General features: G+C 33.0%; 3 protein-coding genes across 4 annotated transcripts in view; 1 reads left to right on the top strand and 2 right to left on the bottom strand.

The window, feature by feature from the left end:
* Positions 1-337: 337 nt before the first annotated feature.
* Positions 338-6,925, bottom strand: LOC128238988 (28S ribosomal protein S15, mitochondrial-like). The gene is made up of 7 exons (XM_052955378.1): positions 6,734-6,925; positions 4,680-4,781; positions 4,202-4,277; positions 3,589-3,637; positions 2,881-2,965; positions 2,187-2,245; positions 338-878 (listed from the first exon to the last, which is right to left on the bottom strand). Exons 1-7 carry the CDS (start codon positions 6,849-6,851, stop codon positions 390-392), a joined length of 978 nt encoding a protein of 325 aa, XP_052811338.1. The 5' UTR covers positions 6,852-6,925; the 3' UTR covers positions 338-389.
* Positions 6,926-6,954: 29 nt separating this feature from the next.
* LOC128238989 (parkin coregulated gene protein-like) lies at positions 6,955-11,307 on the top strand. Its single transcript, XM_052955380.1, has 5 exons — positions 6,955-7,226; positions 7,919-8,053; positions 8,234-8,405; positions 8,863-9,012; positions 9,608-11,307. The coding sequence occupies exons 1-5, from the start codon at positions 7,113-7,115 to the stop codon at positions 9,766-9,768; spliced, it is 732 nt and encodes a 243-aa protein (XP_052811340.1). The 5' UTR covers positions 6,955-7,112; the 3' UTR covers positions 9,769-11,307.
* A 2,336-nt stretch (positions 11,308-13,643) lies between these two features.
* The window catches only part of LOC128237217 (uncharacterized), a 55,836-nt gene continuing 53,585 nt past the window's right edge, over positions 13,644-15,894 (bottom strand). For both annotated transcript variants that reach the window (XM_052952557.1, XM_052952558.1), the window contains one exon: positions 13,644-15,566. In XM_052952557.1, the coding sequence (XP_052808517.1) occupies positions 15,453-15,566 (114 nt within the window). In that variant the 3' untranslated portion in view covers positions 13,644-15,452. The remainder of the gene's footprint in view (positions 15,567-15,894) is intronic.

Here is a 15,894-nt window from a genome sequence, read left to right as displayed (position 1 = left end):
TCTGTTGAGCGATATGGTGTTATCATGGCCCTCTTGTTGTAATTATGGCCAAAGCTAGAGTTTGTGCAGGCTGCTGTCACTGACAACAACCCTTAAGAGATGTCGATAACTTGACTCAAAATTAATTATTTCTTGAACATTGTTAGAAGAAACTCAGATATATGATGTTATGCCTGTACTGAAATGCTTGTATTGTAGAAAGTTCGATGAAAATCAATTTATGGATGATCATTAACGTTCGGCACCTTTAGACTCATATTTGATCATCATGCCACACGTAATTTGTTCAACATTTAATTAAGTGTTTAAATATTACTATCAATGTAACACACTGAAGTTTAAATTTAAAATTTATTAAATTGAAGATGATTGAACACATGAACAATATTTTATATAACACGTTTTTCTTTGCTTCTCTGTTTGTGCTGTTCATCAATTGCAGTTTGCAATTTCTTCCACGCGACCCTTCTTTTCTGCTTACAAACAGGTTTATTGATGGATGACTTTTCAATCATCCTCTTTTCATAGTCCGCGATAATTTTCTCCTTGTTAAGATTATATTCTTCAATATCTTTATCAATTTCAGCCATAACCATTTCCTTTTCTTTTCGAAACTCCTTTTTCTTTGTTTCAATCTCAGCTTGAACTTTATTAATCTTTTCCCTCATTGTGCTATACAGATGCTCTCGTTGTTCTGCTTGCTTCGTTACGCGTGAGCCAGTCTTTTTCCAATATGCGTACGGGTCAGGCTGTGCGTACGTGACCTTGAGTTCCTTCAGCATCCATAAATAGCGATCGTAATCCAGCTGACGTAGGTAGCCTAGGATCTTCTTTCTCTTTGCAATCCTCTCAACCAGGTAAGCTTTGTGTCGCTTGTTCTTAAATTGAAAGAGCATACATGTATGTTAACAAAAGCACCTAAATGAGATGTCAATGCACGTCCCTATACCCTGGAATTGTCTGAATAATTAATAAAATTGGTTACCCTGCTGCACTTACTTACCATCTCATGCAATAATCATTTCGTACCCACAAGAGAGAAACCATGTTTGAGATAACTATATTTTGTCATGCATATGGCATACATTAATGCCCTGTGTAAGCCACGCGGACGTCAGACAAAGTTCACTCCAAAGATTTTCTTGTACACTTATACAACTTCACATGTTTTCTTTGAAAAAAAGACAAAACTAGAGATTGCTTTTTTAAAAAGCGCTCGTCTCCCCTATGGTTTGGCTAATTCACCTGTATTAAATAGTGAACATTTACTGCATGGGATCAGTGATCCTTTGACCTACTGATCTTAAAATCAATAGGGGCCATCTACTAGTCATGACCAACTTGCATACCAAGTATGAGGTTCCTGGACCAAAGGGATATTCAGTTATTGAGCAGAATCTGTTATTTCACCTCAAGGTCACTGTGACCTTTGACCTTATAATCTCAAATTCAATAGGGGTCATCTACTAGTCATGATGAACTGGCATACCAAGTATGAAGTTCCTGGGTGCAAGCCATCTGAAGTTATAGAGCAAAAACCATTTTTTCACCGCAAGGTCGCCCATTTCTTGACCTTTCAACCTTCTGATCTCAAAATCAATAATGGTCATCAACTAATCATGACCAACTAGCATACCAAGTCTGAAGTTCCTAGGTGAAAGCATTCTTTAGTTAATCAGCAGAAACCATCTGAAAGCTCGAGGTAACAGCCAACATATCGTTTTTCACCTCAAGGTCACAGCGACCTTTGTACTACTGATCTCAAAATCAATAGGGGTCATCTACTAGTCATAACCAACCAGCATACCAAGTATGAAGTTCCTGGGTCTAAGCGTTCTATAGTTATTGAGCGGAAACGAAGTGTGACGTACAGACTGACTGACTGACAGACAGGGCAAAAACAATATGTCTCCACATGAATGGGAGAGACATAATAACAATGAAATTTCTAGCAGGTTAAAAATTGTTGTTTACACATACCTTGCTTTTATACATACTTATTGCTAGTATTGCATATGTGTTAGATATATTATCATAGAGCAATGAAAACACACTTTATTAACTTTAACGAAGTTTTGAACAACTGGTCTTATGTTGAAGAAACAATTTATCCCACTGATTTAAAAAAATAAGTGACAACAAGATCCTTTAATATAATGGACTCCAAGTGGTTAATGTTTACATACTTGTCTAGTCTTTGTGACGTAGGGAATCAGGTTCCTAATCTTCACCGATAGATAAGCAACTGAAACAGAAGAATAACTGCTATCTGAAAATTGGGGTCCTATGAATATCTTATAGAAACTGTGTTTTTCATATGATAAAATTTCATTATTAAATTAATTATAATCTCAGTTGCCATGGTCATATCCTTAGTATGATTCCACATGGAATACTTTAAATTTTTGTCTCTTTTTAACACAAAAGAAATTCTGATAAAATTTGATTGTTAATTTATGTGCACATTTGTCACAAATAAATAAAAGTGCCTCTTCAGCAAGTCAAAATCCTTAAGACAATTATACATTTAAAACAATTATCATATCAGTGTGTTTTTTTCCAGAAAGATTTTGGGCTGAAATTTGGCGCATTACTAATACTGTCTGTTGTGCAAATAAATTGCTCAAATTGCAGGTTTACAAGTTTTTTAATATATAATATCCATTATGTCTGATTTTTTAATAAACAAATAGGGTGCCCAAAAATATTTTTGTATAGAAATCTTTTCTATCAATTTTTTAACCATTCTTGTTCATTCCAAGGCTATAATGGAATTCCTTATGTTAGTAATATGATACATTTTCCCATTAAGAAAGGCCCTGTCCCAATTCCAAAAGTGATAAGGAAAAAACAGCGCATGTATGGATGTTAAACACTAACTTTCCCTCTCATAGGTAGCTGCAGGTCCTGCTATATTCGTGATTTTATCCTGTATAACCATGTTCCTGTGTTCTAGCTTTTCTTTCTGAAAAACATTATAAAGGCCAGGTTTATCATATATTATACATAGAAATAAGTACCGTAGTATAATCCCTGGTTGAAAAAAGCAAAATCCCGCAAGCCCTTCACTGGTAAAATGCTTTACAGGCTTGCTTAAATTCTGTATTTTATAAAGTAGGGCTACAGAAACAGTTACAGCAACAGTTACATTTAGCAAACCCCACCTAATTCTTATGAAAGACAAGTGTTATCAAGATTTGCAAGTTCAGCATAAACTTCTTAGACTGAACATGTACAGAGACCTTGAACCCAAGGGACTAGGAACCTAAACACAAGTCTAGCATTGTAAAAATTGATTTTTTAATAAGCCCTGAAAGAGTTTTACCACCACCTACATGTAGTTTGGGGTTTGCCATTTTTTTTAACCGCAGCTGTCAATTACATCAATGGAAAGACAACACATGAAACTCAAAAAACTAGCCTTCTAATTAAGGTTAATAAAAGAAAACCACATTCAACATAAAATTTATCATTACTATATATGACTTTTTGGCCTTCAACTAGTTGACTGTTGTATACAAGGTTATAAATGGTTATGAAATTCACATTTACAACAATATAAATATAATACTGCATGCATTATCTCACCCCTGAAGCGTAGTCCACCATGAAGAGCTTCTGTACATGTGGTGGTAACCTGATAAAAAAGATTAACAGCTATAAAGCAAGAATTAAAATAAAATGTCAAAACCTACTGCTACACTATACATGTACTAAACAAGCAAGCTGCGTAACAAATGCCAACACTCTTCCAGGCAAACAGGAGACATAACTCAAAACATATTAAAATCATTATTAAAAGTTATGGGCCTTGCTATTCATGTGGGGATTGTCTCTGGAAACATATGTACCAAGTTTCATTTGAAAATCTTGAATGGCTTTTGAGTTTTGCACAAAAACGCCAATGACTACACTACACCAAGGCTATGACAATACCTCAACCTAATTCTTTGAAAAACAGACAACCTAAAACTTAGAAAATACCAGTCAAATAACTGAGTTTTAAAACCATGAACTGTAAATTATTCTCACTGCTATTGTTATCATTGTTACCCCCACTTGCATGTATTTAATGTTACCATCAACAAGCATAAAATTAAAGTGATTTGTAATATTTAATAAAATGTGTAACGGTAAGCATTTAAAAGATCAGTCATTAGTTCTATTACACAATACACCATATGATGAAACATCTTCATACTGCTGAATTTCAGGAATATCCCGGTACTTGAAGAGAAATTCTTCTGGATCCAAGGGTTTCTGTTCTTCAAGTTCCCCTGAAAAATATTTAACATTAAAAAATTATACATGTAGTGAAATGCTATCATTTTACATTCATTGAAATAAGGCTTTTGAATACACAAGCCTGAATCCTAACAATTAACTTGGCAAAATTGTTAAAAGCCCATTGACATCAAATTTTATATTTAGATTCTGAGCAAGCCCAGAAATCAATTCACAGGTCCAGACCTTGCAAGCTTTTATATAGTCATCAACAAGCCTCCTAACATCAGATTCGAGGAAGCCCGAAAAAAAAATCACTACCGGTAGTGCAGCCTGCAGGCTTTTGCTAATTTTGACCACTGCTTTACAACTTTTATTAAAGAGAGAATTTTGCTTTATTCAAATGATGCGAAAAGCAAAATAAAGCAAATGATGCAAAAAGCAAATTTTATTACCTGCATAGTCGAATTTCAAAGGTTCTGCATGTAATATCTCTTTATACTTCTTTTTTGTTCTTGTTTGCATGTAAGTCGGGTTGTTCATGGCAAGTGCACTCACTGAAATCATTAATTATAGTATGAAAGAATATATATATCAATCAGATATAGCAATCTAGGATCGCCCATGAAAGTACAAGGTACTTAATTCCAATGGCGTCCTTTGAGTGTTGCTGAAGTGAGAGCGGAGCGAAAATAGTGTGATACAAGAGACTGTGAAATATACTAGCTCTTATTCCAAATAATTTGAATTACTCTTTGGTTCTACAATGAGCTTGGTGTATATCAAATACCACTGAGGACAATTTTTTTGTGTTTGGCCAGTACTGGTGCTCAAATTTCCCAGTACTTCCTCATTGCCAAGTCCCAGATGAGGTAGCCACTCTGACTGGTACCATTTTTACATGGATAATCATCTTAGGTATGATGCAGTCAGAGATTGAACCTGGGTCCTCCCACCCCAGTGGCATAAGCTTCACCTTTAGCTATCAAAACTACAAGCAGCGCTCCAGATTACCAACATATTTGAATAATAAGGCTATAAACAATGCGACAGAAATCAAAGTAAAAAAATATTTCAAGCAAACAAAAACACAGGAAAAATAACGGGATACAGTACAAAATTCATGTAGCAACACTTTAACACAGCATATGTTTGGCATAGTGTTTTTAAATAAATTCTACCAATAATAATGTCATGATGATAAATGTTGAAATAATCAAGGCGCTTGAAAAAGAATTATACATTTACTTATCACTAAAATATCAAAGGTCTGTTTATATAGATTGTTTACTTATACCAATCATGTTAGGTATCAAGGGTCTGAATATCAATTTATTCAAAAGGGCTTCAACATCTGCAAGAAAATAGCAACTTCTCAGTGGAAGCTTAAACCACATACATTACATCATAAACCATTGCAAATAATTACCAAAAAGAACATAACTATGTCATGCCTGAAAAATTTAATTAAAGTATTGAACTTCTTGCGAAGTGATATTAGCTCAAAAGATCTTTAACATATTCCCTGGGATTCAAATTTTATTCCCAGATCATGGCATAATGTAGCCATTTTTAACCCTTTTCTCCAGGGAATTGCACCTATCAATGTATTTATGAGTTCAGAAATTTTCCATATAATCCTTGTATTTAATAAAATTGGCAAGTATTCTTTTTTACCTAATTTGCGTTCAAATCACCGGGTAAAAAACAACAACCCAATTTGTAAACCTGAATACCCAATTGCAAGAAAAATGAGTGGGTTATACCTAAATTATTGATTAATCATATCAGAACTCTGTAACATGTATACAGTACAGCAGCCATTGAAAATATACACTTGAATGAACAAGCCTGAATTCTATTACTAGAACTTAGCAAATTTTTTAAAAACAAAAAATTATTAACCATTTTGATTTTGGGCAAGGGGTTTGTCATCACATTATTGTCATAAATGGGTTATGGTTTTCAAGTTATCACTAAATCAATATTCAGACTATAGCTTTTTAAACTACATTCTAAAACACATACAAAATTAAGCTAGGTGTACATCGGGCACTGACCAGAATTTACGGGATCACAGATACTTTGTTCCCCCCCCCCCCATTTTGTTCTTCAAGTTTATGAGATTCACAGGAATGGTCCTTGATTGAAGCGAACAGATCTGCATTAGTCCATTAAATTGCAGATAAATCACGTCCCTAAACAAGCATATGCAAGGAAGTCATCTTTACTCGATAGGCTTGAGGGATACATGCAACCATTCCTTTTAATTATTTTGATGGGGGCATTTTCAGACAAATTCACAAATTTTAAGAGTTCGAACAAAACAAAATGGCAACAAAGCTTTTTTTAATATATCTGTTTCATTAATTTCTTGTTTGAATGCCATCATCTTCAAGGTAAATTATTGACTTAATGTTATGGCTTTTTTATAATGGTAGATTGTAACCAAGAATAACAAGCGCGTTTCAACCATGATAAAGTTTTCAGAAACTTTACACAAATTTACCTGTTATGGGGTATTGCTTAACATTCAAACTGAAGTTTATTGAACACGGTTTTGTGTAACATTGTGGCCTCAAAAATATTTTGCACAGCTGTCTTCCACATGACAGGGAAAATGCCATTTTTGTTTACTTCACATGAAAGGTCATCTAAATCAGTAAGCGCTTTCAACAATTGCATTGTGGGTTAATCCGGAAGTGTTTCTCTTGACAACGGAAACCGTTTACATTCATCCGGGCAATTGTAGATCTTGGTTGCTTGACTACACAAACAAGTGTTGAATTTAATGTTGTTTACATTTTTCATCAAATATAAGTCATTTTGTCTGACTTTTCCTTAGATTTATAAACAAGTTTCGTGATTAAACACTAGTGTATAAAAAAATGGCAGCGCTAGTTCAGCCAAAGCTTCAGACGAAGGGGTGTGGATATTCCAAGATGAAATCGCACGAAGACAAAAAAGCTTTTACCATCCAAGCTCAAATGAAGGATGCAAAGGTAAGATCTTAGTTATTTTTCATGGTAAAAGGATTTTAAGATAATTTATTTTATTCCCTTTCATATTTACAACTGCTCATACAATTTTGAACACAGATTTTTTATTCTGACCTAGTTTAACAACATGAAAACATAAATTCAATTGATGAAATTAATACTCTTTATACTGTAACCTTTTCAACATCATGAACAATGCACTGGAAATAATAAAATAAGATATTGAATGTCTATTATTAACAAAGAAGCCTTTTAAAACCTTTCCTGCCAAAAGAACATTCTTATGTTTGGACACTTAGTATTAATTATTTGCATTCAACCTAATAACAATTCAGTAACCAAGGTATAGCAGCCAAAAGGGTATCACATCAATAAGTTAGGTAATAGAAGACAATTCCAACACCACTAGCATCTACCTATTATGTATTTGCCCATATATTTTAAGTAAAATAAACCGGGGAGAAAAAGTCTACCTGGTACAGGGAATCCTTGACAACTGGTACATTGTACACTAGAATGGGCTCTATAGACTGGGCAAACCGGCCAACTGGCTCATACCAACATATTTTAGATAGATAGACTCCAATTCTTGACTGCAGAAACACCAGCATTATGCTATGAGGCACCCATGTTGTGCCATTATATTTTCTCTCCTTACAAGTTTACTTTTGTTTTAACTGCTGTTTCTCATTTAGGTGGAAAGCCCTCCAAAAGCTGGAGCATTCGCACCAAGACTCGCTAAACCAACATCATTCAGGAAGTTTTACGAGAGAGGTGACTTCCCAATTGCACTCGAACATGACACAAAAGGAAACAAAATTGCATGGAAGGTAATGCAAGATTCGAGTATCATCTTCCTCAATAATTCTAAAAATCTATTGAAAGAAAATTAAATTTAAAAAGCACTATCAATGTTGAACATGTGGTGGGAAGGTTTGATTGGATGCCATCAAGGTAAATGTTAAATCCACTTTTGTTTTAAATATCATTTGATAAATTTATTTTCACAGGTTGAGATTGAGAAACTAGACTACCACCACTACCTTCCTCTGTTTTTTGATGGACTCTGTGAAATTTCGCACCCCTACGAGTTCTTTGCCAGACAAGGTGTACATGACATGTTGGAGCATGGAGGTTCCAAAATCCTGCCAGTCATTCCTCAGCTTATCATTCCAATTAAAAGTAAGTGCATGTTTATTTCCTATCATTGCTTTACACGAAAGTTACTGTTCTTGTAAATGTATATATTTTCTGAAAAAAAATAATTCTGCAACTAGCAGTCAATTGACATGACGCTAAATCAGGTTTAAAATGCCATCAATAATTACCTAATTTGTTTTTCAAAAGAATATATTGAGTCAAGGGATAGGGTTATCCCCATACGTTCAGACTCATGTTAATTTGAAACTACTAGATTTGTATGAATAATTAAACAAACTTATTTTTAAAGTCCAGTGCCTATATGTAAGTTTTGATTCAAAGTTTAAATAAAAGCCAATATTATCTTACAGAAAGACTCATTTCCATACAATAGGCTAGCTATAAATAATATACCTTCAGTTATAGATGAATTAAATGACTGTCAGTAGTCTTTTTTGAATATATGCCACATTTTTCTAATTTGTTGTTGCCATTTCAGATGCCTTGAACACAAGACATGCCCTGGTTGTCTGCACAACGCTCAAAGTCCTTCAGCATTTGGTTGTGTCAGCAGATATGGTCGGAGAAGCCCTAGTACCTTACTACAGACAAATTCTTCCCATTCTAAACATCTTTAAGAACAAGAACCGTAAGTGAATTAAAGTTATTCTTATTACTAATAAATCCTATTTCAACTTTATTTTCATAAGAACTAATATACTAGTTTAAATCATAAAATATTTCTTCAGTATTATTTCTTTATTCATTATTTTTAAACATTGTATTGGGTTTCTTACATTTTTTTATTCAGATGTATAATATCCTTTCACAGAACTAATGCCTTTTTTCACTATTAACAAAAACAGTCAACTTTCATTAATGTACCTACCCAAAATAATTGATAATGTCCTATACACTTCCTATTATCAGTGGAAATTAAAAGCCAGTCTTTGAAAGATGGCACAACCTTGAGGGATCAAATCTTGAGACATATGCCATCAACTATGTCATTTGGCCAGGCATCAACATCAACTTGCTATTACTTAAGCAGTTATTTAATTAATACTCATTTACGTTAGCTTGATTGCTAAAACAGCTAAAGGTGATATAAATCACTCTCAACTCTGAAACCAGTACTGTGTCCTTAATGAATGGCCAATAGAATGTTCCCCCTGTAGCCACTTTCATCCTCATGAAGTTTATTACTGAATCATTTATGGCCTCTTTCGCTTGCTATCTTTCAGGCAATTCCGGTGACGGCATCGACTACAGCCAGCAGAAGAGAGAAAACATTGGAGACCTCATCCAGGAGACTTTGGAAGCCTTCGAGCGCCACGGAGGAGAAGACGCTTTTATAAACATTAAATACATGGTTCCCACATATGAATCATGCATGCTGAACTGATGAACACACAGTGTTTCCTTAATCTTTCATTGGACTCATAGAAGTTTAAATAGACTTGTGAAGAAATCTTGTGAACAAATCTCTGCAACAACTTTTTTAAAATTTTGAGTATTGAATCACCTTTTTTCTCAATAAAAAATATAAGGAAATGCTATTATATAATTTTTTTTATTTTGAAATTGCTGAGCAGAGATATAAAACATTCTCAGAGAAATGGAAAAAAATACAAAAGAAGATGCAGTATATTAAACATTTTGTTTAAAGTTTAAACCTTGAAACCATATATACGTGCCTTTATCGGGTTGTTCCAAAATTCTATAAATATAAAGTAATATAAAAAAAATAAGGAACTTATTGAAGCCATTATTTCTAAGGTGTACTAATTTATTAAAGGTATTTTAGTGTCACTGCGATTTTTATTTTTGACATTCACATGTTTTTATTGTTTCACTATTTAAAGAATTTGTCATTTTTTGTGTAAATACATAAGTGCATGAAAGTTGACTTTGTTGAACAGTGTGAAGTATATGAGATATATGTTTGTACTATTTATGAGATATTATCTATTACTGTTACTAAAAAGTACAATTTTACAATCATATAGACTGCCCTTTCTGGCGTTGCTTGCATTTTTTGTTTTACATTATAGATTCGATTCATACACAAAATATTGATACATGTGTACCAATAGTATTGTTCATCAAAAAAGCCAAACGTAGTTCGTAGACAACTTTAAAACGAGATATCATGGTTTTTTATGCAATAAATTTGGATTTAATACTGGTCAGGAAAGAAGATCTATTATCAGAATTGTTCGCATGCTGTTTTTTTGTTCTTTTTTCTTTTTTAGAATCCTTCCTTCATTGTTGTATTTTAAAATAAATATAAGAGCTATAAAGATAAAAAGTTTAACAGCATTATGAAAACTGAGGATGTTCATTCTTATGTCAAACTATTAGGGAGTATTATTTTGTTCAACTGTTTTAATATTTAAACATGTCTGTGATATAAAATTTCATTTAAAGCATTTTAGCGTGTTACTTATATTAGTCCTTTCATTTTACGGCGGTCATAAAACCATTCTTAAGTGGTATAGTTCCATCACTTGAACATGTATAAAGATCAGTTGTTTTTCCAAAGTGATTTGCTCCGTTTTATTATGTATTTACCATCAATTCTAAATTACGCATCAGGCTTATAACTCCAGAATTTTCTTAAAAATCGATAAATTGTATTCAATTTTAACATAACGTAGATCAATTATGATAACACTCGGTATATAAGGGATACAATTTGAATATGTTAAGGGATCTACTATGATTTAAATGGATTTTGAAATAGATAAGAACATTATTGTGATGTATAAAATATCAAGTTTTCAACGCTTACTTATGAAGATTGATTGGTAAAATACATAGGTAGATAGAACCATTGAAACAATGAAATCGGGAAAGATTGAGAACATGAGAGGTACATTTGAAATCTAAGATCACGTCTTGGATTTTGCAGTTATGAATAAATTACTCTTTACAATAAATATTTCCAGTGTTGTTTTTATTTTGTTACAATTTGCACACCAATTTATGACATTATGTTATTTGTCAGCTTAGTAAATCTCTTTAGTGGAGAGCACCATTTTCATTCAGCAGTTGCATTAAAAAAATTGGCATTCAAAATGAACTGTTAAAACCAAATGGATATTCTGGAGGCTGGGTTTAACCTATTCCTTCATTTTCTATTGGTCAATTATTTAAAATTTAACCAAAAGCCCCATTGGTTTGAATATTGCTGCCTCAGAGTAAATGCTATTTTGATTTAAGTTGCATAGAAAAAATTCATCTAAAATGAACTGTGAACAAGAACCCCACGAGAGCCTAGTATACTATACGAGCATGATTTTTTTTGGTCATTCAAAGTTAGACAATTTCACGAAGGGCAAGTACTACAATAATAAACAACTTGCTGTAAAAAGTTGTCTCCCTTAGAAATTTCTGCTTTCAAGCAAAGGTAAAAAACCTATTGCAATAATACACGACTCTCATGTCAAAGAGCTGTTTCCCTTAATACTGGAGCATTTTAAAGGCCGTGCCCCAGTCATGCATGGGCTGATCTGGCTGGTTTTGAAAGGAACGGAGCTCTTTTGGATATCTAACTACTGAATTAGTTTGATTAAGATACAATTAAAACTGAAGACTGTATTGTGTTCACAAGCAATTGTTTGCAGGCCTGACGGACAACGTGACATTGCATAAGATATTCTGGCATTAGGATAAAACACATGGACTTTCTAGAGGCAGGGCTTAACATTTTGCTCTTTTTCTATTGATTAATCTGTTGTATTTTTATTAATTTATTAAATCCGGTCATGGCTTTTATGTGGTACTCTGGAATAGCACTTGGCCTGCTGAAGTCACCTCTGGTTGCAGTAGTGTCATTATGAGTTGGGGACGTCCCTGCTTCTTTTGCATTTAGAATAAGAAATCAATATCTTTTTATAACAGACCATATTTAACAGAACTGGGCCGGTATTCGTTAAACAAATTTCTTAACTAAGCTGACTTCCTAAAGCTAACAAAATGAAATTTAAAGAAATACACGTGTTTTTGACATGAACAGTATTTATTGCGTATATTACATTAAATTTATGGACATGAAAGTATTTATTGCATATATTACATTAAATTTATGGAAATTGGGGAGATACTTAGCTAAGGCAAATTACTTATTTAAGGAAACGACTTAAGATTTTTTTATGAATACAGGCCCAGCATTATGGGACTTATCTATACTTATAATGTTCACATGGTCTGAATGTTTATGAAACAAGAGGAAAACACAGTTTATAAAGCTTGATTTTTTATTTTACATTATATCAAAATAAGGAATAACAAATTAAATGCTGAGATATAAAATTATTATGTACACAACTAACAATATCTCAAGTGTAACACTTTAACAACATAACAAATAACATGCATCTGCTTCAAGGGTTTACCATTTTATGGCTTATACATTTTATAAAAGTTCTTAAAATTACAGAAGCAGATCCTCATATGGTAGAACCAATCAAAATCATTTAAGATATGGTTTCCAGGTTTTCAGCCAGGTTTTATAAAGGACAAGGTGCTGCAGAAAATGGACAGGGGGCTGCAGAGAAAGTACAGGGTGCTGTAGAAAAGGGACAGTGTGCTGCAGAAAAGGGACAGTGTGCTAAGGTTAAAAAGGGCACATTGTATTGGGCTGTGGAAACTAAAACATGAATGTTAGGAATTGCTTTTAATTGCAGTACCATTAGGTTTCACCTGCCAAATAGGTAAAGTTTGCATGTGTTTATAATCTTATTAGAAGTTTTTAATAAAAATGAGAGAAATATTTCACAGCCTTTAATAATTCTATGCAGGAAGAAGGGGTGCCATGCTGGTCTCCATGAAGACAGAAGTGTGCTACCAAAAAAGGACAGGGTGCAGCACCCTTTTATAACTCTTTAGCTGTAATCCTAGTATCAGAAAATTAATATCAGCCCTTTTTGCAGCACCCTGCCCTTTTTAAAATCTGGCTAAAACTTGATAGAATAGTATAGATGCAAAGTACATTTGGGTCACTCTGTTCTTTTTTATTAATAATTCTCAATATTTTCACATAAACAAAATTTTAATACTAAAAATGTTTTACTACTAAACATTTATAGTTCATCCCTTGAACACTGTAAATGATAGCTTTTAGTGCTCAGTTGGTGAAATATATTGCTAATTTGCTGTCATACACTTGAATAAAGAATAATCCTCTATTTCTACACTTAAATATGATTATATTGAGATATCATGATAAGAAAATAAATCAAATATTAAAGATGCCATCATCATAATTATAATAAATGTAATTAGAGAGCCATAGATCTAGTGAATAACAGAACAATAAAATACTTTGACAAATACATTTAACTTTAACAATAGAATTAGACATACAAAATTCAATATCCACTACATGAGCCTAAATATACAGGTTATTGATATATTGCACTTTGTCCTCACAATGAGCCGTTTCAGACTGGCAAGTTTATGTTTTAAAGCCATTCCTGTATGGAATATTCAAGCACATGTACATATGCACATTCAACGACTTCATCAAAATATTAACACACATTTATATGATGTATATTCCTTATATTCCCTAAAACACACTTTCATTGTGTTTTCCTGTATTTGTAGAATCACTCACAATCTACCCAATTATAATCACTGTTACCACCTTCCAGATATACGTAGACTGCCATGTAAATATCGCCATAAACGATCATGACTTGAAACACAACAAACACAATTATGCTATTAATTTTCATGATTACCATGTGAATGGTTAAAATTTGTTGATTGACATAATTTTATGCTCTCCTTAATGAATGAAAGCACTGTCTAATTAAAGAACATCAAAGTCCATGTAAATACCATAATCTACGATCATAACTCGAAGTGCGACAAACAAAATTATGCTAAGTTCACAAATACCATGAAAATAATAAAAATTTGTTGATTTACATTAGATCTGAATGTAACCACTTTCTAAATATAGAACATAGAACTAAGACGTCCATGTACATATCGTAATCTACGATCAAAACGTGACGAACTCTATTATGCTATTAAAGTTCACAATTACCATGTCAATGGTTAAATTTGTTGATTAACAATCGCTCTTCTTCATGAATGTTACCACTTTCTTAACATGGAACATAGACGTCCATGTAAATATCATAATTTTCGATCATAACTTAAAATGAGGCGATCCCAATTATGCTACGTTCACAAATAGCATGTCAATGGTTAAAATTTGTTGACTTATGCAAGATCTCCTTAATCAATGTAACCACTTCCATGTAAATACCATAATCTACGATCATAACTCTAAACGCAACAAACACAATTATACTAAGTTCACAACTACCATGGCAATAGTTAAAATTTGTTGATTTACATAAGATCTCCTGAATGAATGTTACCACTTTCTAAATATAGAACAAAGACATCCATGTAAATATCATAATTTTCTATCATAACTCAAAATGCGGTGATCTAAGTTATGCTAAGTTAAAAAATACCATATCAATGGTTAAAATTTCGTTGATTTACATATGTTCTTCTTAATGAATGTTACCACAAATATTGAACATAGACATCCATGTCAATAATCTATGATCATACCTCAAAACTTGACAAACACGACTATGCTAAGTTCACAACTACCATGTCAATGGTTTAATTTGTTGATTTACGCAAGATCTCCTTAATAAATGTTTTCACTTTCTAAATATAGAACATAGGCATCTATGTAAATATCCTAATCAATGATCATAACTGAAAACGTAAACAACATAATGATGCTAAGCTCACAATTAGAACGTCCATCTACACCATAGTAATTGAAACCATTATGCTCATAATGGAAGTATTTCCATGTAAATGTCATCCAAGGCTTCGTGCACCACACGACCAGTAATATAATGGCTGATGCCAAGTCAGGTTCACAATGTTTGCGGATAACTCCGACTTAATTTCCTTCCATGTTTTCATCCCATGCAGGATTTTAATGTAAAACTTGTCACTAATATGATCCTTACTCATAATAGGGTTACCACATTGATGTTACAAAAAAGTCAGGTAAGTTCACAATAAAGGAATGTTCGCGGATCAGTCCGAGTCAGTTTCCAATCTCTTCTTCATTGTACGTTTCAATGTGTGGAGGTTCTCCCGGGATGTACAGGACAACATTTGCTCCAACTGTTCAAGTTCCCTCTCTCTCGCCTGAAATACACAGAAATGATTATGAAAAATTATGTAAGTGGTAAATCATATTTCAAAGGCTTTAATTTTACAGATCATTTACTAGAGGGTTTTCTAAAGGTTTATTTTAATTTCTTTGAGCTCATAGTGGTGAAAGCTGAAAGCTTATAGATTCACTCTCGAGTCCATGTCAGAGCAAGGAGCCAGTACTGGCCCAAATTTTTCAAAACATCTAAAGTCCCTTATAACATGATTAAGCTAAGCTCACTACTTTTGCTTTGGTATAATTTGTCAAATATTAACATTCACAAGTGTTTTTGGACTTTAAAGAAACAAACATGTAAAGCTT

The sequence above is a fragment of the Mya arenaria genome, chromosome 6, assembly GCF_026914265.1.
Source record: "Mya arenaria isolate MELC-2E11 chromosome 6, ASM2691426v1".
NCBI classification, from domain to species: Eukaryota; Metazoa; Mollusca; class Bivalvia; order Myida; family Myidae; genus Mya; species Mya arenaria.
This window is presented reverse-complemented; position numbering and strand designations above follow the sequence as displayed.